Source organism: Neolamprologus brichardi, chromosome 22 (genome assembly GCF_056152115.1).
Source record: "Neolamprologus brichardi isolate AB-2024 chromosome 22, ASM5615211v1, whole genome shotgun sequence".
Classification (NCBI taxonomy): Eukaryota; Metazoa; Chordata; class Actinopteri; order Cichliformes; family Cichlidae; genus Neolamprologus; species Neolamprologus brichardi.
This window is the reverse complement of record NC_142124.1, coordinates 14,269,795-14,293,398: the sequence shown is the minus strand read 5'-3', so window position 1 is coordinate 14,293,398 and position 23,604 is coordinate 14,269,795. Positions and strand designations below refer to the sequence as shown.

The window sequence follows — 23,604 nt, the reverse complement described above, 5'->3', positions numbered from 1 at the left end:
TGAGTGGCACAGAATTTACTTTAAAAAGACTTTTAGTTACTCTTTAACATTTATTGTTTCTGATCTTGTTATCAGGAGCATTGAAGCTCTGTTGTTTTTATCTTAACAGCAGGCTGTGTGGCACAGTGACTCCACGGACCGCACCAAAGACTGGGTGCTCCAGCAAAAGAGCGGAAACCTCCACACAGAAAGCTCCAGCGCGTCCCCTCAGAAAGAGGTCTCTTCAACAGGCCACAGCAGTGGGCCGCATCACGGCCCGTGGCGCACGGTGGACAGGATTGTGAGCAAACTCCAAGTCATCTCCTCAAAGGTCTGCAGCATGGCGAGCAAAACCACTGGCAGGTAAACAAAACGGCTGTTTACTTGCAACACAATCACACCACACAGACCTCCTCTGTAACAGCTTTACTGCATTTCTACTGTTCAGGCTTACTGCAGAGGTGGACAGTGAAGAGTTGTCCTGGGTCCAGTCCAGTCTCAATGAGGTCATCACCCTGCTGCAGCAGTCCCCTGGTCTACCCTCCGTCCCTGAGGTCAGCACACGGTCTCATTTTTGTTTTCCCTTCTACACCGCATATTTCTGGATAAATAAAGAAATGTGAAAAGGAGAAACACCCACTCACTGCTAGTCTCCAGCCAGAATCAGCTGTTCGCGTCTGCGTTTACTAAACAACATCTGCTGAGCTTTACACGTGGTTGTGACTGCTTGTCTTGTTTCCCTCAGAGTGCGTCCCTGCTGGCAGGAGGCTCCTCCAGCTCCTCCAACACGCTGACTGAGCGGCTGCTGAGGCAGAACGCCGAGCTGACAGGTTTCGTCAGTCGTCTGACCGAAGAGAAGAACGATCTGAGGAATCACACGCTCCGCTTGGAAGAAGAACTGCGACGCTATCGGCAGGTTGGACTGGGATCAGGCGACAGTGTGAGTACACCACAGAAAAACCTGCTGATTCTGAGATGGAGCACAATACTACAGTGCTATTTTTTTCTGTAACAGTCACGTGACCGTCCTGGTTGGTCTAAAAACGTAATATTACATACACATGACATGTGGTAGAGACAAATACCACAAAGATAATGACCAAGGTATTTTTATAATCCTATGTTTCCTTCAAAATGCCATTCAGAACTTAAGTAAACGTTCAAACTGGCTCGCATAATGATACATATTATTGTTTCCACCCTCTGTCATTCACCTCTGACTAAAGAGTGTTTTATCTTCTGCAGTCCAGCAGACGAGGAGCATCAAAGATGGACTCTGCAGGGTTGCTGCTTTCTCAGGAGCGGGAAGCTTGGGCTCGAGAGAAGATCCGTCTGGAGAAAGCTTTGCATTTAGCTCAGTCTCAGGTGGCTAGACTCAGGGGAGAGATCAGGTCCGAGAACCTGCGAGAGATTACCGGGCCTGATGCCGACAATGCTGCCCTCAAGGTCAGCAGATCACTGCTCATAAACTGCTTTGTATATGAGTAATAAGTTAATTGTACTAACCCAAAGAAACGATGCAGAAACATCGCCTAAATGCTGGAGTTCAGTGTTAAAAGACATTTGATGGCCTCTGAAGTTAAACTGCTGTCTTCTCTTCTCCCTTCATCTCTTTTTTTAACTTCCAGAGGATGTATGGGAAGTACCTGAGGTCAGAAAGCTTCCGTAAAGCACTGATCTACCAGAAGAAGTACCTGCTGTTACTGCTGGGTGGTTTCCAGGAGTGTGAGGAGGCCACGTTATCACTCCTGACCAGGATGGGCGGTCGGCCGTCGCTCTCCAGCCTGGAGTCCCTCAGTCAGCGGTGCAGGGGTGCGATGCGCTTCCGCTCTATCGCCAGAGTCTCTATCGCCCTCTCCAGGTGGGAAGCTGAAGCTTTGGGGTTTTTTTAAACGTTTTTTTTGTTAGTTTTTTGTCTAAAACCAATTATATTTGTTCATCTAGAATGCGTTTTCTCGTGAAGCGATGGCACAGGGCGACGGGAATGAGCTCCACGGCCTCCTGTGCTGTTAGTAAGAACGGAACAGGACAGATCTTGGGTAACCAAAGCATAGAGCAGCTTGTAACCTCTCTATATTGTCATTTACATGTGATACTCATAATATTTTCTTAATTTCCGGCAGGTACAGAGGCGAGGGATTCCCCTTATCTTCACCCAGGTGGTCTGGAGATGTACAGAGATAGAGGAAGTGGCGGGGGAGGAATATCTAGCAGCAGGGGGAGAAGTGGGCGGGAATCCCCTCGATCGGCTGTCTCCTCCACACATCACAGGTAAAACTATCAATCAGGATGCTAACAATATTTATTATTAAACCGTTTTCCTTTTTTAATGTTTCCAGTCTACTTCTTATTTTGTCTCCTGTCTGATTAAAGGAAAGAAAATACCAAAATTATTCAGAATAAAGCTTCAAACTTAGTCTGAGTAATTAAAAATAATGAAACTGATTTGTAAAGTTATGATGAAGGATCACTTTGGACACTAGTTTAGGCTAATGTATATTCATGAGTACTGTATAGAGTAAACTGATGTTTTTTTTCTTTTCTCTTTTGCATTAATGTGGAGTTCAGATCCTTTCCGACTTTCTTAAATCTGTGTTTCTAATGTGCAGGTTTCACATGTCTGGAGACCACGGACCACTCACCTGTTCCCACTTGCAGAACTACGACCCCGACCGGGCGCTCACCGACTACATCTCCAGGCTGGAGGCCCTGCAGAGGAGGCTGGGCAGCGTGACATCAGGTAACACGAGCAGCCCAGCTCACATGCATTACATGCGATCGAGTTACAGCTTTCTTCATCATCTCAAATTCTATTGGAGAAAAACACTTTTATCTATATGTGAAATATACATGATTACAAATTTGGTTATGTCTGCTTACAGTACAGTACGTGTTTGCCCTGTAAAGCTGAGAAGCAGTGAACTCACATATTCTGATTGTTGCACCCAAAGCAAGCGCTGTGAAATACCTGCATGTGTAAAGGTGTGATCTGTACCCTGGGGTTTGGCATATTTACTCAACTCCTCTTTTCTCTCCCCAGGTGCTTCTTCATATGCTCAATTGCACTTTGGCTTGAGAAGATAGATGCTGACACGTTAACTTTGGCTTGAAGAAACTCAGTTGCCTTTTTCTCGTGCTGAGCGCTCTGCTGTTTTCTACCATTCTGGTGTGGACTGTATCTTTCCATGTGGACCAAAACACATTTTTTATCAGTGTACGACATGTTGTATTCAGGCTTTTGGTCGCCGGCACTTGGAAAAACAGCTACGTTTGTAATTTAATCTGCCTCTTTGTTGTGGATGACCTACAATCATGTATAATTTGTCTAATGCTAATTTAAGACTTTGTGATTAATTTATATGTTTGTGTTGTATGGGTGGAGCGTTATGTAGAGGATGTTTGGGTTTACTGTTAAGGAGGCTGCTGCTGGATATTCTACACTACACTGTGTTTTGTTTAGGCCGGACAGACTACAGAGGACATTTGTAGAGAACGTATTTTTGTAAAGCGTTAGGAGCTTTGAATTTTCTGGGTATTTTGTCAAAAACTGAAATAAAGAGGACTACGTTATTTCAAACAGGTTTGCTTCATTTCTTTTTTTCTTTTTTTTGCAATGTTAAACCTTTTTTGTGGAAAAATTTAGCACCATCAAGCTTCATTCAGATAAACCAGCAATAGAAACACAAACTCAGCTGAGGACATCTTTAGTCCTTTTGAAAGTGATTAATTATTTCTTTTAACACTAAAAAAAATGTTGCATAGAGAGCTTTTTAAAAAGCACAAGGGGAGGTCAAAGCTGTAAAAATGAGCTCAAAAAGCTTTTCATAAATTCTTTCAGGTGTTATTACTTACCCTGATCCTGACCGACCTCACCTCTGCTGTCTGCAGGATGTTGTTCCTACTGACTTCATCTATCGTACTTTACAATTCTCAGCAATAGCCAGTCATCAGGTAAAACCTAGTACAAGGTTACTGACAGTCAGTTAAGGTGAAGTATAAAGTATTACTGGAAAAATGTACTCAAAAGTTGTGTAAGCCCCACTTACACAGTGATAAATATTTTTTTGTGATCTCTCACTTAGAAAAACTGATTTTGCAAACACTGATTAATCCTAGAAAATGTAATTCAGTAGCTCATCTGCCTCCATCTCGTCCTATCCCCCCAGTATTCTCCTCTCACACAGCCCTTATGCATGTTAGCCTTCCCATGAACCCATTTAATGGTCTTCCTTTTTTCCTCCTGCCTGGGAGATTCATATTTAGTTATCATTCATATTTTAGTATCCTTTGTCCCAACCTCCTCCAAACCATCTTACAATCACTCACAATGAAAACCTTATGCTTCCTCTCTTCCACCTCCTCCCTACTCTCGCTACAGATCAGTGTCATCTGCAAACATCAGTCCACAGAGACTCCTGCCTGACCTCATCTGTCAGCCTGTCCATCACCACTGCAAGCAATAAGTGGCTCAGAGCAGATCCATGATGTCATCTCAATTTATGGGTCACCACAGTTATTCCCTATTCCCTAAATATAGTGAAGTAACCCAAAGTACTGGACAGTGCATGAGTAAATGTACACGGCCAAGTCTATTTAACCAAAATGACGAAAAACAGCTGCGTTAGAAGATAAAATGTTCATCCTCTGGCATTAGCTGACACGAGGCTCAGTATAGATCTCATCATCAGTGAGGTTTGCTTGTAGGTGGGAGATCCCCCATCCTGACGCACACTCTGTAACACAGCAGGGTTCAGAGGCTCATTTTCATATTTTTATTGATTTTTCAACCAGTTTCACTTGTTTTTTTCTTTCTTTTGTCTTCACAGCATGAAAACTTTAACATACATCTCAGGAATAAAAGATTCCCCACAGATTTAGTAACCCACCCCAAAGCTTTTAATTAAATCACATGGTCTTCCTCAGCAGATTATTCAGATAGCACAGGGTTGTTTTCTCTCTTCTCAAGTTTAAACCCTCATACTGAGTAAAGCTCAGGACAAGGAAAAAATATATACTGTATATACACAACTGATCAAAACTCCTCTGCAGATGAAGATCATGTGACTAACCTTATAGCTCCAAACATCAGAGAGCTGTAAATGAACCTCGTGGTTTTAACCAAGTTTCCAGTGTTCAGAACTTTTAGCTACAAGTTTGCTGCAAAATCGATGATTAACTCTAAGTAAATACATCTTCCCGGCTTGACTCAAAGGCTTTATTCAGTCTAAAGACGTTATAAGGAGCTAGTTATTTCTCCATTTGTATTGTTTTTAAAGAATTCACATTGTGAATAAGAGCATCAGCTTTCACGCTGGAGTCTCACAGCCCCTGTTTTTCTCTGCAGAAAGTCACACTTATCTACAAACATTCATTCGTGAAGAGAGCCAGACTCTAGACGAAATACAGGAAGAATAAAAGCACAGCTTGGGCATTAAGAGCAAAGTGCACTGATGTCAATTTTCCTCGATTCAAGTCCCCACAAGGTTCGAGCTTTACTTCCGATGCTCGGATGTCTCCGTCTCTCACTGATTCCTCCTCTTGTATCTGATGACGGGGTTGTGAGGCGTGTGGATCATCGTGGTGTAGTTGATTGTGGGGAAATGTCCGTCCACCAGGTCAAAGTCGTACATGCGGAGCAAAGTGGACCAGATGGTTTTGATCTGGACGTAGGCAAAGTTTTCCCCAATGCAGCGATGACGGCCTGCAGGCGGAAAACAGGATGGATTTGATTTCATTGAACTCAGTTTGACTGATGACTGGTTTGGCTTTGAGGTGTTTTATGTTTACTTGATTTTACAGCAAACAAAAAAGCGCTTCTTCATACCGGCTCCAAAGGGCACATAGGCAAACTTCTCCCCTGCGGCAGGATTATCGTTGAGGTAGCGATCGGGTTTGAACTCCATCCTGTCCACCCAGGTGTCGTGGAGCCGGTGGTTAACAGTCGGGGAGACGCACACCTGGTGGCCCACAGGGATGGTGTATCCTGCTGCAGTCTGAGAAAGCAGAAGAGAGAGCAGGTACAGCAGTCAGCTGAGGTTGTCTGCACGTATACATGACATCATAAAATCCAGTGCTGAGGAATGACCCATACCTGAGGAGAGCGAGCCATCCTCATCATCGTCATGATGGGTGGGCGGAGCCGCAGGGTTTCCTTTAAACAGCGCTCCAGCAAGCTGAGATCCTTCAGCTAAAGATGGCGACATGAACGTTTAGAAAATATCTGGAGCATCAGTCTGGTTTTGAGGAATAAAATAACCTCTTTCAGCTTTTTTTTAAAATTTATGTAGACCTCCACCTGAATGCAGCAGCAGGGGGGCCCTAAAAACATCTTTACTCCTGTTACTCCCCCTGCTGGCTGTAGAAAATTATTGCGGTATCGCTCACAAATCAGAGTTAGCATCTGAGGGAGAATACTTACATTTCACATTTAAACCCTGCACATATTTTTTTTTTTATTCTTGACTATTATTAGCAGTAATGAACCTCTGCATTTTTATCACAGTCCACGGGCAACTTTTACCTGATCGAAGTTGAGTGGAGGCAGGTTTTCCCCGCACACAGCCTTCTGCTCTGCGTAGCAGCGCTCCTGCAGGGCCTTGTCTTTGGCCAGGAAGAAGCCCAGCCAGGCGCTGGTGGTGGAGGATGTGTGCTGACCCGCCAGGAGGAGGCCGATCAGCATCCCTGCAATTTCGTCATCGGTCAGCGGCCGTCCATCTCTGAAGAATGAGAAAGTTTTTTTAGTTCTCAATCCTTCATAGAGTTAATTCTAATTTTTATTTCTTTTTGATAATAAGATCTGAATATTCTGGGTTAAACCAAGTCTCCTTTGACTCTTTCAGGGCTGGACCATGACACTAAACACAAAACTGTTTCTTTGCATGTTGACTTGCACTGTCATTATGTAATCGCAGGTAATAAGTGCGTTACCTCATTTGACAGAAATTTATGGATTTTTCTCTTATGCTCACAGACCTGCAGACAAACCTGCTGCTCTCTGTTTGTTTGTATCAAGGAAGAGGCTCATTAGCAGTAATATCTGACACACAGGTTGATTCCTCGCTTATAAACACACAGTATGTAAGTCTATAGTGGCAACTGTGCTTTCTCCTCCAGCTCTTTGTTTACTTATACAGCAAATGTCCACACCTGTGGTCTGGTTTTGTCCTACTCTTTGACCCTGGGCTGTTTTGTTGTTTTAGCGCTTGTTCTGAGCCGCTGATGTCACCTTACTTGTATGTGGAGTCCATGAAGGTCTGCAGGATGTCATCTGCTTTCTCTTCAGAGCTCCTCCGTTTCTGAATCACTTTGTAGAAGATGTTCTTGATCTCTCTGTGAGCTCTGTCCCTCTTCCTAAACAACAAACAAACAAAAAAACAGAGGTAAATATTTCCAAACAGTGTTGGGCTGTTTGTATTATATCATATTGAATCCCTCTGGTATTTCTTTTGCCTGTGTGATGCTATCTTTTTTTTTCCAGTTTTGTTTTTTTTAAATCTGTCTAGTCAAATTAAATCCAGTGTCGTCTTCACCCTGTGTGCAGACGCAGCACTGTACTGCATGAAGATGTGTGGGAGACCTACCTGAAGCTGGGCAGAGGCAGCCAGCCCGGCAGGAGCCACGCAGCGTGGGTAAATCCTCCGTCCAAGTCGGCGTAAAGCTGGGCCACGCCTTCATCCAGCATGCTGCGGATCTCTTTCCCATGCAGGCAGCTGCTGGCTGTGAGGATAATCAGCTCGGACAGAGCCTCGAACAGGTCTGAAACAGGTCAAAGTTCACTGACAAACGTTTGGTTTTTGATCTGATCTTTATCAAGTTTTATGGTTAACTGTTTTGGACTCAGCGTTGCAAATATCAGTGTCTTACTTCTCTCCCCGCTGTCTCCCCATTTCTGAAAATACTCGATCGTCTCTCTCTCAATGATCTCGATGTGTTCCCTAAAACGAGCAATGTTCAGCCCCGTCTTAAACATCTTCTTCTGCTCCAGAAAAATCTGCAGCAGATTAAAAGGAAACATGCATCTCAGCTGATCTTAGCATACAGAAACTCTTTAATACATTTCCACCTTCCTTCTGAGGCGTGAACTTCTCAGGTTCTGGGATACTCACGTGGTTCGGCACGTCGTAGGCGACTCCTTTGCCGAACACCGGAGTGGTCAGTCTCGAGTAGACGTCCTCTGCGTTCAGGTCTTCGTTCTTGCTGTTGAACATCAGCGCGGCTGCGTCGCTGCCCAGCAGGTAGGTGAATGTTTTGCCCACCATAGTGAAGCTGAATACAGGGCCGTACTGTGAGGGGAAACAGCAGACACGCAGGAGTTCAGACGCAGGAGTCAAAGTAAAATAAAGCTCTGACAACTGAGTTTAAAAAACTAAATAATATATATACAGATTAACGCTACCGGTCCGTGAGTCATTTGGTACCGGGCCACGAGAGTTGAGACTCGGGTGTGAAATGTATGGTTTTCAGGGTTTTTATCGGTTTTTAGCGTTATTTTGTTATCGTTTTTTTTCGTTAACTCGGTTTTCCTGGGTCTTTTCACGTGTGTTTTGAATAAATCTTATTTTTTTTCGGTACCAATACTAGTTTTATTTTGTTGTATTTATCCGTGACGCCTTAAAGGCCGGTCTGTGAAAATATTGTCGGGCACAAACCGGTCCGTGGCGCAAAACAGGTTGGGGACCGCTGCTCTAGATGATGGATCATGTTTTTAAGAAGTCACAAGACAAGATCTTTACATGAGCATCAACACGATGGAAAGTTTATTTTACTACATTCAACTTTTTAGTGTTTCATTGTTTTTCATTTTTACCTATTGAGTTCCTTCTTGTGTCATATTACATAGTAATAAGCTACATGGTATTTGAATGTTTACACTGAAATTGTAGTCCATTTAGATTTTTTTCTTATGGGGCATCTTTGCTTTATCGGATTTTACTTGTTTTCTATTTAATTAGAGGTACTTTGCTTTGATGTATATGTAAAAACAAGATAATATGATAATATTTTGTATTTTACTGTTGTTACTGCTGTCACTGAGGTTTATATCAGTAAAGAAGCTGGATAAATAACAACTGATAAGTTACAGAGAAGGGGTGGGATTGAATAAGTGTACTCATCCTCCCACTCCCTTTTGATATGGAACCTAAATCAGATTAGGTGCAGGGATATTGTACTGTATTTAGCTTTTTTTTGTATTGTGCTTTTTATTTTTCTCTCTCTCTCATTTTTCATAAATGATTTATACTGTTTACAAATACCAAAACTAGAGCAAAATCAGTCAGGAGGTACAAGGAGAGAGCCAGAGTTGCCTTGGCCTGTTGTCTCTTTCATGATCATCTGCTTTGTTCAATCTTTGAACCGCTGTCAATGTTTAGAGTTAATAACTTAAAGTAATTTGGAGGAGGGGGGGACAGCAGCTAATCTTCATATTTCAGGACTGATTATTAAACTGTTTCACTTCTTCTGATTGAAAACAGTCGCAGGTTCATTTTTTTTTAAAAAACACTTACTTTGTCATAGGCATTTTCCAGAAACTCAATGGGGCTCTTTCCAAAAGCGATGGCATGTCCCAGAAAGGGGATGCTGGAGGGTATGTAGGGTGGATGTTTCTGCGCATAGAGACATAAATAAATAACAATAAAAAAAATAACAGTGGATTGAAACTGAAGCTTAGATAACGGTAACTGTTTTTCGTCTGAGCACACTCACCGCGTCCTCGTCTGTGGACTGTTTGAGCAGCAGTTTGGAGATGTATCCCAGAGTGAGGGTGAAGACGGACGCTGCTAACACCACTGAGGTCAGGTTCTCGTTCATTTTCCCCATAGTGTCCCCGAGCAGTTTAGCGCTCATCTGATAAATGTGCATCGACATTTTTCCTGATAGCCCCCTCAAACAAAACCCTTAAAAACGGCCCCGGTCACCGTCCACCCGCTGAAAGGCTCTCGGTCGAGAACAGTTGGTGATATTTCCCCAAAGTCTCGACCTGTCAACACTCGTCCTGCCCCCGCCTGACCAATGCTGGATTTTGATTGGTTGCTGACCACGTGTCAGTCAAGCAGCTCTCGCTGTGAATGGTTGAGGCTACCTGAACCGATGTCTTGCTACATGATGTCACACCAGCAGGGCGACCATCGATTTTAAGACCTTTTTTAAAAAAATTTTTTAAACTTTTTCCTATACCTCCAGAATTCAACAATACGCGACGTTAAAGTCCTGCAAAGATAACGAAATATATTATTATATAAACGTTTACAGCAATAAATGAGCTGGTTTGCAGTTTGTTGGGGGTGTGTCGGATCATTGATGATTGTGACTGCTATCATGAAAATGAGCTTGCACAATAGTAACGTTTTCCTTTCAGTAAAAGAATAAAATCAATTGCGAAACCTTAAATAAATAAGTAACTAATAACCACTTCAAAATCCTGTGATGGAGTGCAACTAGTACAGGAGCTGGGCTACAAATGTTTTAAATGAGGTTTATTTTCATCAGTAGCCTTGAAAACCTCACATCATAATTTCAGTTCTTTAATATGCATTATTTTAAAATATAGGCAAATATATATGTGTGCCAAGAAAATATGCTCCATAGCTTTACACCACCAGGTGAGACCAGGAAATGTTTGGTGATGATGCACAAGCTGTAGGTTTCCTGTTCTTAACTGGCAAGAGAAGACCGCCCAGTGTGGTCTTCTGCTTTAATGTTTGATGTAGTGTGCATTCAGTGACGCTCTTCTGCATATCTTGGTTGCAGCGAGTTGTTATTTGAGTAACTGTTGCCTTCCTTTCACCTAAATCAGCCCAGCCACTATTTTCCAACTTCTGGCATCAACAGGGCATTTTCACCCAGTGAAGAGAGAAGAGAGAGTGATTTTCAGCCTCCATCGAATGAATTCCTCTAAAAATAACATTGTCATTTCTGCCTAAATATGAAAAACACATCTGATCATACAATCAATCACTTTATTAAATAATAAACATATTTACATGCCATCAAAATCCAGGAAACATTAAAATAGAGAATGTGAAGTATATCACTAAGCCAATTGTACAAAATGAGGCTCTTGTGGAGAGGCTTTCCAGAGTTACTGCAGTCAGATGATGGTCGGAACAAACAACTCGAACTGGGAATTTTTTTGGCAGGTGGTTTCTTCAACAGTTTTCAGCCATAGGCGTATTTGTCTGTGATGCCTTTCTCATTTGGAGTTATCTGCCCACTCAGTTTCATTAAGAGCTTCACAATAAGGCCAGCCTGAAGGGAAAGAATAGACCTTAAAGGTTAACAACCATATATATTTCAATAAATATTATTTGGATTTCAAGAAAAGCTTTATTACCTGTTTTGTGTGCACGATGAAGTTCATTTTGTTGTCACCACTGTGTATCTGGAAATACTGGTCTGCATGTCCAAGCTGCCATATAAACGTGCTATACTCTAAACTGATGAGAAGGACCTGCAAAAGAAATGTCACATCAAGCATCTTCAACTAAAACTTAAAAACTATAACACAAATACAGCATTATCGTTTAATCTATCCTACGGTAAGCCCAGAGGGAATATTTAAGTAAAAATCTAACTAATCTAAGAATGCAAGTTCAAATACATTCTATAGATGCAAACTGCCTTGTGCTATTGTGCTTCAATCGAGTACGTAGTGCATATGCTTTAAAAACAGGCAAATTGGTGTGGGAGTGCCCATGCTCATAGTCATCCATCCATTTGCTCCACCAAGCTGAAGAATAAGTAGCTTTGTAGCTTTACATTCACAAACTAGATCTTAAAACATAAAAAACAAAAATTAAAAACCCAGCAAGATGGCATCTTACCTTAGTTTCCATGTTCATGAGATGCAGTCCCTTTGTGTTCACCCCCACGTAGACACGGATGACTTTGTGGTTGCTTGCGCTGGCCTTTGTGTAGACCTGGCCTGTGAAGAAAGCTGCTCCGTAGGTCGGGATGTCCCAGCAGTTCTGCAAGAAGAGCCGCTGCAGGTGGTGCATCTCTTTACTGACCCCCTCGCTGGTGCTCAGAGCCTGTTGGTGAGAGATGGACAGGACCTGATGTCATCTCAGGGAACACTGAAATGTATTTATAAGATAAAAAGTAATTAAAATAAAAACACAAGTGTACTTTATACTCATGAAGAATCCTGTTGGTCCAGTGGTATGCTTTGCTTTTCACCTTGGATATCGGCACGATTGATTTGAGGTTTTCCTCACTGTTTAAATAAAGCACAGATTTTACTTAGATTTTACCAGAATGCAAATAAATCAGTTTTGTTAGAGCAGATATTAAAAGTGATTTAAACACAAATATGATTCGTCTCTTACTTGAGGAACCCTTGCTTGTGCTTCTTACTCTCATAGTTGCCATAGATGATTTGCAGGAGGAGGCTGGCCAGTGTGATCAGCTTGTTGTCTGGAGCAGGGAAGAAGCCCTTGAGAAGGCAGTGCCGGGCCTCGTCAAACAGGATAAGGATGGCCAGGGGATCCTCCACCTGAAACAAAGCCACCAGCAGGAAGCTGATGAAGAGCTCTCAAGACATTTCGAGTTGAGCTGTCACTGATGCTTAGGTGGTGAAAGTGACCTACCTTTTTCTCAATTTCAAGGGGCAGTCGGACGTCCCTGCGGAGGAAGAGCTGTGGCGTTTCCCTTTGAGGATCCAGCACTGTGAGATCTGTCACAATCTCAGTCCAGATCCGGAGGTGCTGCAGGGGTTTGTGGTACGGCTTCAGCTGCAGGTCTAACACACAAAACCACACACACACAAATCTTTCTGGGATCTTGCAGTTATACCACTAACTACAGCTTTTGGTCTTTATTGCATTGATGTTACTAAATTAAATAAATAAATGCATTTGAAAAAAAGAAACAAGTGGACTCACGGAGGTTCTCTGAGCAGATCCAGATGGTGAAGTATTGCTGGGTCTCCTGAGACAGACGCATCCCCTCCATGATCTGCTGCACAGTTGTGTTGTTGCCATGCTTGAGCTCTACGGAGCGATATGAGCCGTCCATGCGGTAGATGCGCACCTTCTCGTACTGTGGATCACAAACAGCACAAATGGTGGATTTCTTAATATTAAGCTTAAAGTCAAAAGACACGACGTTGTAGTCTCACTCCAAACGCTTTATTCTTTACGCCATCTTACACCCCGTACACACCAGCAAAAACTCACCGCGGGCAACAGTACTCTCGCAATATAACAGAAAATAACAAGTTAACAATCTTCCTCTTTCTTTTTAAAAATAAAAGTATAAACCCCTCTTTAAAAGATGTGTATACATATATATGTAAACCAAAAAAACTTGTCAACATTGTTGAACGTTTAGGAAACATTTTAATACGCTTCGCTTTACTTAAAGCATACTATAACACTTTTTTTAAAGTGTTATATCAGAAGGAAGCTGTCATGTCTGTTCTGTGTTGTTATAACTGCACATGTGTTTTACTGCATACCCCTTTTCTTCAAACAAGGAAAAAAATATCAAAATGAGTGAACGTATCTATGCCAGACTCACTATCAACAACATATAAGGTTAATTAAACATGGCACGAGCAAACAAACTAAACAATGATTAGCTCATTATGAAAAAGCATGAAAAGCACAGCTACAAAAATCCACAAGCTTTGCTGCTATAATCCAGAGCTTTCATGACTCAACCCCTCGAGGCCACTCCTTTGCCCAATATCAGAAACATAATTCTTTATGGAGTGCTGGTTTCTATTTAAGGAAAAGACAATAATGACATGCAAAATAAGAGTGAAACATGGATTAGTCCCGGGAATGTCTGACACCGTTGACTGTTCTTGAAGGAATATCACCAACAGGAGATCAAAAAAAACAAACCAAAAAACCAAAAAAAAAACAAACTTACCTGCCAGGGAATTACATTCACAAGTCACTTTATTAGGTACAACTTTGCAATTGCTTATCAACACAATTACATGGGAACAAGTCATTGCATTAAGACAAGTAGACATGGTCAAGATGACCTGCTGTAGTTAAAACAGGGAAGAATTGTGATAAAGGTGACTTTGAACGTGGCATCAGAGATCAACTTGGTTATTATCTTGCCCAAGGATCCTTTGGCACGCAGACTGGAGCAACCAGGGATCAACCCAGCAACCTTCCAATTGGTGCACGATGTGCTCCTGTGCTACAGCCACCTCATTTGGATCCAAAGCAACATTTATATTCTCCTCAAACTCAATTATGTTTTATCGTTTATTATTTTGTTATTACCATTTTATGTACTGTGATGCCTTTAGGATGCCATATTTGTTTAACAACTATTATGTTATATTAAAATACAACAACGCCTGCAAATCAATCAGCAAAAATATGTGCATTGGGAAGTCTATACTTATGGGCTTAAGTATGCTGAAGTGTATTTAGAAATAATTGCAAACTTTATCTCGATAACATCCTGAAAAGGCTGTTGTTCCACACAAAGGAATAACAAATAGTGTAACTGTGTGACTCACTGGTTTGCTGTTGGCTTGCTGCAGAAGTTTCACAGTCTCCTCCCACTCGTTCTGTTTGTTCTCCTCGCACACTTGGAGCGGTGATCTCTTCTGCTGGTCTTCTATGTGCTATTGTTGGAGGAGTCAGTATCATGACATAGTGATTAATGTTTACCACTTTATTTGCAATCTGGATGGTATGTGGATACTAATAAAAGACAAATCAGCAATTATTATTATTACTATTACAAACCAATAAAAAAAAGTTACATTTAGCTGCAACAGCATTTCCTTGAAGTAATAATTAAAAATATATATATATATATAAATAAAAACTGTGCTAATGTGTCACAATGCTGCTCTTGAAAAAAAAGAAAAAAAAAAGAAAGAAAGGAAGTTAAGTGTTAAATTTGTACCCGGTCGATCTCAGGGTGCTGCAGCAGCAGTTGGACAATCTCTGCGTGGCCTCCTCGGGCTGCAAAGTGCAGGGGGGAGCTGAGCTGGCCGTTCAGCAGGTTGGGATTACAGTTACCCTTCTCCAGCAGCAGCTTGGTTGCCTCAACTTTGCCGTGCCTGGATAGAACCACATGAATATCAAACTTAAACATAAGTAATGGAAAAAAAGACCAGGAAAATAAGAAATTTTGGATACTTTTAAGCCTTTCTTGAGCAGATGAGCAGGAGACTCACCAGCAGGCATAGTGTATGGGAGCCCAGTGATCATTGTCCAGCTGCTTGACTGAGAAACCGCTGTCCAGAAGCTTAGAGATCAGCTCAGTGTCTCCTTCCAGGGCGCTGCGGTGGAGAGGAAAGTCGTCCACCCACTGGTGATCCCTGTGGAGACAGGAATTTATGCTGAAGAGAACAGTGATTAAACATGACTTCAGTTCAAGGCATCCACGTTGTTAATAGAGACTGTCCAGTACGCCCCAAGAAGAGACAAAGTTAGACACAAAGTCGATAGCAGTTAACCAAAACAAGCCCTCACTTGTCTTCTGTCACACAGTTGGGTCCATGCTGCCATTTCTCCCTCTTGGGGATCTGGATCTTGGAATAGTCTGGTGCCCCGAGCCCAAAGTATGGGTTGATGATAACTTTGTCCACCTGCAGACAAAACAAAAGGAGGGCGATTTAAGTTTCCAAATCCACCAGAAGAATTATGTTTCTTTGCATATATAAAGCCTTACCCTGTTGGTGTACTGCAGATCTGAGCCGTAGAGTGGATTCAGGATGCACATGTCAGCCTTCTCCAGGGACATCATCTTGCTCTTGATCTCCAGAGCAGTGTAGCCCATGTGCAGACCCTCATCACTCAGTTTGCCCTCGCTGCTGTAAGCCGGATTGCTTACGTTGGTCTTCACCCGCTCCACGGGTGCTGGTCTGAATAAAGCAGGGATGGCATGAGGCACAGTGTGTTGCTCTGCTAACCATCTGCAGAGGGGAAAGAAGCAAAGGGAAGGGGCGTTTACCTCTGACAAAATCTCAGAGCTAAAGAGCACATTTAGAGACTTCTCTTTACTTGTCTAAAGCCAGGAGCATCTTGGAGGTGACGGAGCAGAAGTGAGTGCTGGTCTCACTGCACACCCGCATTATGTCGTGGAAGCAGTAAAAGCTGGGGCTCCCAGGGCTGTGGACAGGCTTGCTGTTGTCTGTATAGAAGGACTCATTAATCTACTGCATGCACAGCTTAAACTTTGTTAAATGTTAAATAAAATCAGCTAGATCAGTCCAGGATGAGATATAGTTCACTTACCTTTAACACTGACTGGTACAACAAAAAGTGAGGCTTCTTTCCCTTCATTGTCACCTTCAAGAATAAATTTCTTCATGTGCACCACACGTTTTCCTGCACACCAAAAACACTGGTTAGATCAGTGGTTCCTAACTCTCCCCCCAAAAAACAGTTTAATAAATCAGCTTGTGCACAAATGCGTCAGCCTCACCAGCACAGCTTTGGTTACTGGAGAGCGGTTTGATAGTTTCATCAACATAATCCAATATGGATTTGGATTTGTCTCCTCCTGCTTTGAGCTTTGTTGCCAGAAGGACTTTCTTTCTTTTCTTCTCCTTCCCCTCTAAAGGCAATTCTTTTAAAAGGATCTACCCAGACGCCAGAGGAAAAAACATGCAAACAGAGGCTCAGTTAGGAACTCCAGTGGGTCTGAATTCACTGAAGGGTGTTTATTATTCATGCATACAGCAGTGATATGCCCAAACCAACAATACATTACAGGACAGTGTTTTTTCCACCTCACTGTAAGATGTCGAGGACAGTGTGTTAATTGATTGTCTGCCTACCTCATAGGCTTTGGCTCTGTATTCTTTCGAGCTCAGGCTGACTTGATTCTTCGGACGAAGCACAGCAACAAACACATCCTCGAGGGTGTCCTCGTTGCCCATCGTGGCGTCTTTTCCTCAGACCTGAGAAAATATGCTACATGGGGGCCAAATGCCGTGGAGAGACATGCCTAAAACATGGGGGGAAAAAAATATCAAAAAAGGTGAAGGTTGCAAAGAAAAGTAATTCAGTGCTTGAGCAGTGACACTCCGTCTATACACAGGTTTAACTGATCACAGAGCGCCTACACTTTAGAAACTTTGGATTCCAACACCAAAGCAAGTGACCAACCTGGAGCCCCACAGCTCTCACTGCCAAAACCAATCATCCATTCACACAATTTTATAATCTTTATAATGTCCAACGTTGTTTAATGCTGTCACCACGTGGACAGAGAAAGTGAACACACCCATGTGGGAGTTTGCAGTTACATGCAAACTAAATGTGCTTAACACATAAGATCAAAAGCATAAAACCTGTGGCAATGAAAACAGCAAAATACAGCAACCCACCCCCATCACCACCTATTTAGTGATTAAAAAGGGTCAAGTCTGTTTTTAAATTTATGCACAGTTGTAACTGATCTCAGGTGAGCTTGTTCCAAAGAACTGGACCACAATTACTGCAAGCACCTTCAACACACTTGGATCTAATTCTGGGAATCTGGACCTGGATCTGGACCTGGTGACCTGAGAGGTCAGATAGGGTTGTAAAGAGTGTGTCTGTGAAGGTTCTCAGTCATCCGGTAAACAGTGGGCAAGTCAGAGATATACCGGGTGTGGTGAGGGCAAACCATTAAAATACTTTTATTAGTTAATAAAGCTTTCAAAGGCAATTTTATAATTTTAATGGGAACAAATTAAGTTCCTTCAATACTGAGGCAATATGCTCAAACTTTCATGTGCCTGTAAGGACTGTGTGCTATGTTGTGATCTTAAGTCATCCTACTGATGAGTTGGGTAATCCAGTGAATAGAGCGTTACAATAATCTAACCTGCTTGATGTGAATGCATGAACCAATTTCTCAGTCAGTTTGAGATAAGGATTTTCTAACATCAGATATATTTTTAAGGGATAGAAAGCACTTCTAGTAACCTTATTGATGTCATAATCAAACCTGGAATCAATGTCCAGAACTGCTGATTTGTTAACTTGCTCACTGTGTATCTGTGTAGGGCTGACGCATATGAACAAATTTTCTGTTTCCGTCGTTGTCTCTGGCTGTCTTCTAGCACTTGCGGGTGTAGCACTTATGATGCACCCAAAGTAAGTGTGGTAAGGACTGCTGCAAACGTCACTCTCAAGTTTGACTCAACAGCTGTGGAGTTGTGAAGCATAGCGGTGCACCATAGAGAACCTTTTAACCCCGTCCTCCTTGATGCCTTTTGTCTTGTACAACATAAAATATTCACAAAGACCACGTTTACCACACTGAGGTAGTACCCCCCCTCCCCCAAACCAATCACACAATTTAATGAATACCTCGTAAACACACGAAGTGTAAGATTAGACCTGCTGCCAAATTTGCACACAAATCAGAAAAAGAGAAAATATCCAGTGACAGGCAGTTCTCTAAGGTGACAATGCCCTGCTGATGCCATAGCAAAGCAACAACAACTCAAATAGGTAAAAGGTATGCAGAAGAGCACCCTGACGCAGAAGACCACACCAGGTACCACAGCTGTCAGCTAAGAACAGAAAATTTAGACTTCAATTCACAGGGGCTCACCAAAATTGGACAACAGAAGAATGGAAAAGCATTTCTGCTGCTACGATCAAATGGTAGCGTCAGAATAATCCACAGTTCAACCTGCCGCTGGTGGTGTAACAGTGTGGGAGATATTTTACTGGCATACTTTGGCCTCTTTAGTACCATCAGAGCCTCATTTACACTGCACAGCCCACCTGAGTATTTTTGTTGACCATGTCCATCTCTTTACGACTACGGTGCAGGATAACACACCATGTAACAAGCTCAAATATTCTCAAACTGCTTTAAAATATACCTCTACATATATATTATTTTATTATTTCATATTGTATACCTCCTATTTTTAATTTTGTAGTGTATTTACACCATTTTATTTATTGTATCTTATTTGTAGTCACTTTTGAGCTGCATATAAAAAAGTAAAATATAATTTAACACACAGTAAAACTAGTAAGAGTCATCTCAGACACAAACTTGTTGAGTTCAAAGACAGGTCACGCCCCGGAAACCAGGCTCGGCTGTCTTTAAACTGTTATTACACGAACACCTTTACATGTTGTATTTTACACACACACACACGGCATACACTGTCGTATTCAACCAGTTTTCATACATTTCTTTGTCCACGTTAAACGACAGAACTTTTAGAGCGGGGTCAGCAGCAGTAGCCGGGATGCTACACTCATCTTCATCAATGCTTTTTTTCCGCTCGCCGAGCAGCTGAAACTTACCGAAAGCGACGTGACTTTCTTTCAAAACCACCAAACGGAGCTTTCCTCGGCTCTCCGCTTGTCTTAATTGGGTTAAATTTGCGGTCTGAAGCCGGGAGGTTGCCCCAGCACCGCTTCCAGGAGCAGTTATTTTTGGGTTGAGGTAGTTGCAGGCCTTTTTAAGACGGGGCAGGGCTGCAGAGACAAACAGAGGAATCACGTTACGTTTGAGTGCAGCAGCTGCGGCAGGACGACAGAGGACTCTGCTGGTGAGGGGGACCACGTACACTCAATAACAAAGCATGAGCGTCAGGTAGCGTCCGCTGTGCTCCGTATTTAAAGACTTATTTATGGATATATTAAAAAAGGGAATCAGAAATTCAGAATTTCAATGTGATTTATTGTCCTCTTAAAAGACCGCCTCCCCGGAAAAAAGCTATGGAAGCTTGTTTAAATATTTTTTTTTGAATTGTCATCCATAAGTCAAAATTTCAGGTCATTAGCTCAAATTTTGACTTACAGGCTTTGAAATGTTGAGATAGCCGAAATTTTGACATAATAACATAATAATAATTCAGAAGTTTTACAAGTAGTAGTACGTGTTTTGCTTGCTATGAAGGCTATATGCAATTTTTAGGATAATAAAAAATAAAATTTGAATTGAATATTATAGCCAAGAGCTAATATAGATAGATAGATAGTTTAGGTGTTTCTCCGCTAGAGGGGTGTATAAAGCAAATAAACGTATGTATATGCAAAGCTATTTATTGCTTTAATTGGATCAGTTGTATAACTTAAGCTATTCATTAATGAATTAGCAAATTTAACTTAAATGTGTGTTAAATATATCCCGATCAATGATATTCCTCACATTAGTTCCCACACTTTCTCACACTAGTCTTCAACCCTGACTGATAAAAAGGGAACATTTTTTGTATATATATTTGAAGAACTGGTGAAACTCTCACTGTCAAAAGCGACCTCCCAAATCACTTCGACTTAAAATTTCAAGTTAATTTTTCAGAGGTTTGTGTTGTTAAGCTGAAATTTTGAGGAAATCTGAAACTATGTGTTTTGGGTTTTTTTTATTTTTTTTACAGGCAGACTCAAATTTCCATATAGGAAAATCGAAAGCTGACAGGAACTCTGGGAAAGAGTGTGGGGGAATAACACACTGGGGGTGGTTTTGGGGCAACCTTGAACCCATACCTCTACATATGGGTTTTGCATATGGGTCACCTGCTCAACCAAGTGAGCTGCACAGTAGATTCACCCCAGTGCTATTTATGCTTAAAGCATAATCATAATTCATGAATTATGTAGTCTGTACTCTAACAGGCTTCTTTAAACCCAGTATAATTACTACATTGTTGAACTCAGTGAAAGAAAGGAATGTATTAAATAGACATCAAGTTCTCATGAAGTCAAGTCAATTGTTTTGCTGGTATTATGAAAGCAGTTTCTGTTTCAGAGAGCCACTTTTCAAAAGGAACTGAAGTATGGATATAAATAAAATTCTTGTGAGTTTATTAACTGTGTAGTAGGGTTTGGTTTCTAGCAGCTCAGCAGACTGAGTTATTAGAGAAGTTACAGACTTGCCCCTCATGAATTGACTTTATTTTTTTGCTGCAGCTTTATTTCACAAATATACAACTTGACTGTATAATAATTCATACATTTTATTGTATAAAATTTCAGCATCTATTGAGGCGCAGCACAAAGCAGCTGAACATTATAGTGGTAACTCTGAAAGCAGTATACATTGTCAAGACAACAAGTAAGATGCTGCAGTACAACCATCCAGTGCAGCTCAAGTGCTCAAATGAAAACATGGCTTTGGTCTTACATATATTTTTATATAATAGCATAATTTATTTTTTTAATCAACAGCTGAGAGTCCTGATTGGTCCCCTTGTTAGTACCACCAGACTCAAAGGATGTCATCTCTCCTTGTGGGGCTTAGGATGCTTGGGGTTTGCACTCGCTGAGCACCTCCTGCATCTTCTCCTGGATGTCCTGCACCCTGCCAGTCCACTTCTCGCGCACTTCATCTTCATCGTCCTCTGTTACAGCTGTGTAGCCCATGAGGGCAATGAGGCCCATGTGGAAGAGGTGGGTGATGTGTGAACAGCGGCGCTCCATGATTTCTCGGTCGCCTTCACAGTGTTCAAAGTACACTTTTAGCAGTGGTTTTCCGAATAGCGTTTGTGTACCCACCACGCCACGATAATACACATCCAGGCTCATGTCAGACTTGTCCCTCTCATAAATCTTCTCAAAGATCTCCATGTGGCGCGTGGCGTTGCCTGGATCTTTCTTCACCAGTGCCACCATGTTGTTGAAGGCATTGTACTGGTGCTTGATGTACTCCTCGTACTTGCCGTAGGTTTCGTTCACCTCGTCAATGTGGATCTTCTTCAGGCATTCCTGGTTCTTCTGAGAGATGCTCTGCAGTTTGGTGTGGATCGCCTGAAAGTCCTTCTCCAGAGGATGATCCTCTTCGTCCATCAGGCCCTTGCGAGCCACTCCAACCAGGGAAGAGACAACACCAAAGATGGGGTCAATGGAGGAGGCGAAGGAGGAAACCTTCTCCACACAGCACAACACTTTGGCTGCGGTCTTCTTGATTTGTGCTGAATCAGCCATCACTGCTGTTTTTCTTCTGCCACGTTAAAAGTGCACACAGAGTGAATCTGGAGAGACAGAACAAAAGATTTTAAGGTTAAACAGACTAATTCTTATACAGCACCTTTCTGCTCTATTCGAGCACTCAAAGTGCTTTCTTCTTAAAAGCTTCATTCACCAAAAAACTTTTCACCTAATATTCACACACTGGATCGAAAACATCTGGAGCAATTAAGGGTTTAGTATACTCCCCAAGGTTGCTTTGATATCCAGACTAGAGGAGTCAGAGATTGAACCACCGATCTTTCAACTGGTAGATAGCCCTCTCTACTTACTGGCCCAGCAAAACTGCATCCACACTGTGCTAAATACAGCATATGACCACACCAGCTTTAACTCTGAACTGGGTTGCAAATCCCTCTTTTTCTTATGGCTGCTCCCGTCACTCATCCAAGTGACTTCTGAAGATCTAAGTGCTACATCCAGATGAACAGAATCCACTTTTTGACATGTTTTGTTAACTATTTTATCGTTTTGCTGCCACTACAATTAGATACCCTTCCAAAAAATCCCCCGCTGGAATGAAAACCTGCCCACGTTTTGCACCTAACAGGTGTGTTAAGTCACAAACTTTTCCCCCCTTTTTACAGGCCAACTAAAAACAAGCTCATGGCTAACTGCTGGCATACACACATGTCACCAGCTGCTGCCTATGCACCATATCGTGTAGAGTAATACTTAAAGGTGTCATCTTACACTTAATGTTATGGGCAACATGTGACAGGGAAGGCATGTGTCATTACTGATAAACCTTTTGGTGTTTTCTAAGTTTTTCATGTAAAAACACAAGGAAGAATGTTGTTAACAAAGTAAAAGTCCAGTTCAGTGATACTTCATATGTGACAGAGCACAAAAAAGACCCACAAATAATCGTGTCTATGATACGTGAGCAACAAACTTTTGTCATTTTATGTCCAAAAAAGTTACTAATTCTTAGAAAACTTTTAACAACATATAGTTTAAGTTTAAAGAGAAGTATTCAGCTAAAATGAAACAAGCATGGTTTTATCATTTCAAATCACCGACATTTTGTTTGCAGTAAAGCACAAAAAATACATTTTTATGCAAAATAATATGTTAAAGACTCAAAGATGATCAATTCTGAATGGCATAAAGAAGGATATAAGCGAATTCTTTCATTTAGGAAGCATAAACCGCGACATTTTACTGAATGATTACTTACCACATCAGTGTAAATGTTCATCTGTGAAACTATGCATCCACATCTAATAGCAGTGCATCTTTGTCATACTTCTAGCATTAATCATCAATCTCAATGTTGTCGTGCTGGAAAAATAACTCAGGGATAACAGTAGGTGTGTCTATTTGTAGTAACACTAGAAAGACTGGAAACAAAGACATGGCTCCAGGTTGTGAACTTCAGTAGATCATCTACTGAGCACTTTCAATCCCAGAAGCTATTTCTTTTGGCAGCTTTAACCTAAACCCAGTCTCGGGATTGTGTTGCTGTTTGTTTCCAAGCTTGTTTCTCTCATTTCCTGATTCTCTGCCTCTCCTACATGAGTCACCCTGGCATGCTGCTATCAGTCCCCCCTATCAGACTTGCTTTCAAATAGACTCTAAACACCCTTCAGATCAGAGACTGTGAAGCACAGAAGGCAGATGTTTACTCACCAAAGATAAAACTGCTGGTATTCCTCAGTCTACTGCAGCCGTCTGGCTTTGCTTTCCACCATTTTCCACCCTATAGTCAAAT

The 23,604-nt window shown here is 41.8% G+C and overlaps 4 protein-coding genes across 7 annotated transcripts in view; 1 reads left to right on the top strand and 3 right to left on the bottom strand.

The window, feature by feature from the left end:
- Nucleotides 1-3,556, top strand: part of akap9 (A-kinase anchoring protein 9) — a 64,893-nt gene extending 61,337 nt beyond the window's left edge. For all 4 annotated transcript variants that reach the window (XM_006787940.2, XM_006787939.2, XM_006787941.2 and 1 more), the window contains 9 exons: nucleotides 110-342; nucleotides 428-533; nucleotides 725-919; nucleotides 1,225-1,425; nucleotides 1,608-1,840; nucleotides 1,924-2,018; nucleotides 2,103-2,250; nucleotides 2,589-2,719; nucleotides 3,020-3,556. In XM_006787940.2, coding sequence (XP_006788003.2) covers nucleotides 110-342; nucleotides 428-533; nucleotides 725-919; nucleotides 1,225-1,425; nucleotides 1,608-1,840; nucleotides 1,924-2,018; nucleotides 2,103-2,250; nucleotides 2,589-2,719; nucleotides 3,020-3,063 — 1,386 coding nt within the window. In that variant the 3' untranslated portion in view covers nucleotides 3,064-3,556. The remainder of the gene's footprint in view (nucleotides 1-109; nucleotides 343-427; nucleotides 534-724; nucleotides 920-1,224; nucleotides 1,426-1,607; nucleotides 1,841-1,923; nucleotides 2,019-2,102; nucleotides 2,251-2,588; nucleotides 2,720-3,019) is intronic.
- A 1,172-nt stretch (nucleotides 3,557-4,728) lies between these two features.
- cyp51a1 (cytochrome P450 family 51 subfamily A member 1) lies at nucleotides 4,729-9,962 on the bottom strand. The gene is made up of 10 exons (XM_006787942.3): nucleotides 9,685-9,962; nucleotides 9,486-9,584; nucleotides 8,085-8,261; nucleotides 7,843-7,969; nucleotides 7,560-7,734; nucleotides 7,210-7,329; nucleotides 6,500-6,695; nucleotides 6,071-6,166; nucleotides 5,804-5,972; nucleotides 4,729-5,680 (listed from the first exon to the last, which is right to left on the bottom strand). Exons 1-10 carry the CDS (start codon nucleotides 9,844-9,846, stop codon nucleotides 5,502-5,504), a joined length of 1,500 nt encoding a protein of 499 aa, XP_006788005.1. The 5' UTR covers nucleotides 9,847-9,962; the 3' UTR covers nucleotides 4,729-5,501.
- A 961-nt stretch (nucleotides 9,963-10,923) lies between these two features.
- On the bottom strand, nucleotides 10,924-19,411 carry krit1 (KRIT1 ankyrin repeat containing). Its single transcript, XM_087835177.1, has 17 exons — nucleotides 19,224-19,411; nucleotides 16,742-16,911; nucleotides 16,387-16,543; nucleotides 16,197-16,289; nucleotides 15,963-16,092; nucleotides 15,631-15,874; nucleotides 15,432-15,547; nucleotides 15,134-15,277; nucleotides 14,860-15,016; nucleotides 14,465-14,572; nucleotides 12,861-13,017; nucleotides 12,567-12,718; nucleotides 12,306-12,472; nucleotides 12,106-12,193; nucleotides 11,802-12,008; nucleotides 11,312-11,428; nucleotides 10,924-11,226 (listed from the first exon to the last, which is right to left on the bottom strand). Exons 2-17 carry the CDS (start codon nucleotides 16,841-16,843, stop codon nucleotides 11,137-11,139), a joined length of 2,229 nt encoding a protein of 742 aa, XP_087691303.1. The 5' UTR covers nucleotides 16,844-16,911; nucleotides 19,224-19,411; the 3' UTR covers nucleotides 10,924-11,136.
- Nucleotides 19,412-20,797: 1,386 nt separating this feature from the next.
- rpz2 (rapunzel 2) lies at nucleotides 20,798-23,604 on the bottom strand. The gene is made up of 2 exons (XM_087834965.1): nucleotides 23,523-23,604; nucleotides 20,798-21,895 (listed from the first exon to the last, which is right to left on the bottom strand). The coding sequence occupies exon 2, from the start codon at nucleotides 21,846-21,848 to the stop codon at nucleotides 21,162-21,164; it is 687 nt and encodes a 228-aa protein (XP_087691091.1). The 5' UTR covers nucleotides 21,849-21,895; nucleotides 23,523-23,604; the 3' UTR covers nucleotides 20,798-21,161.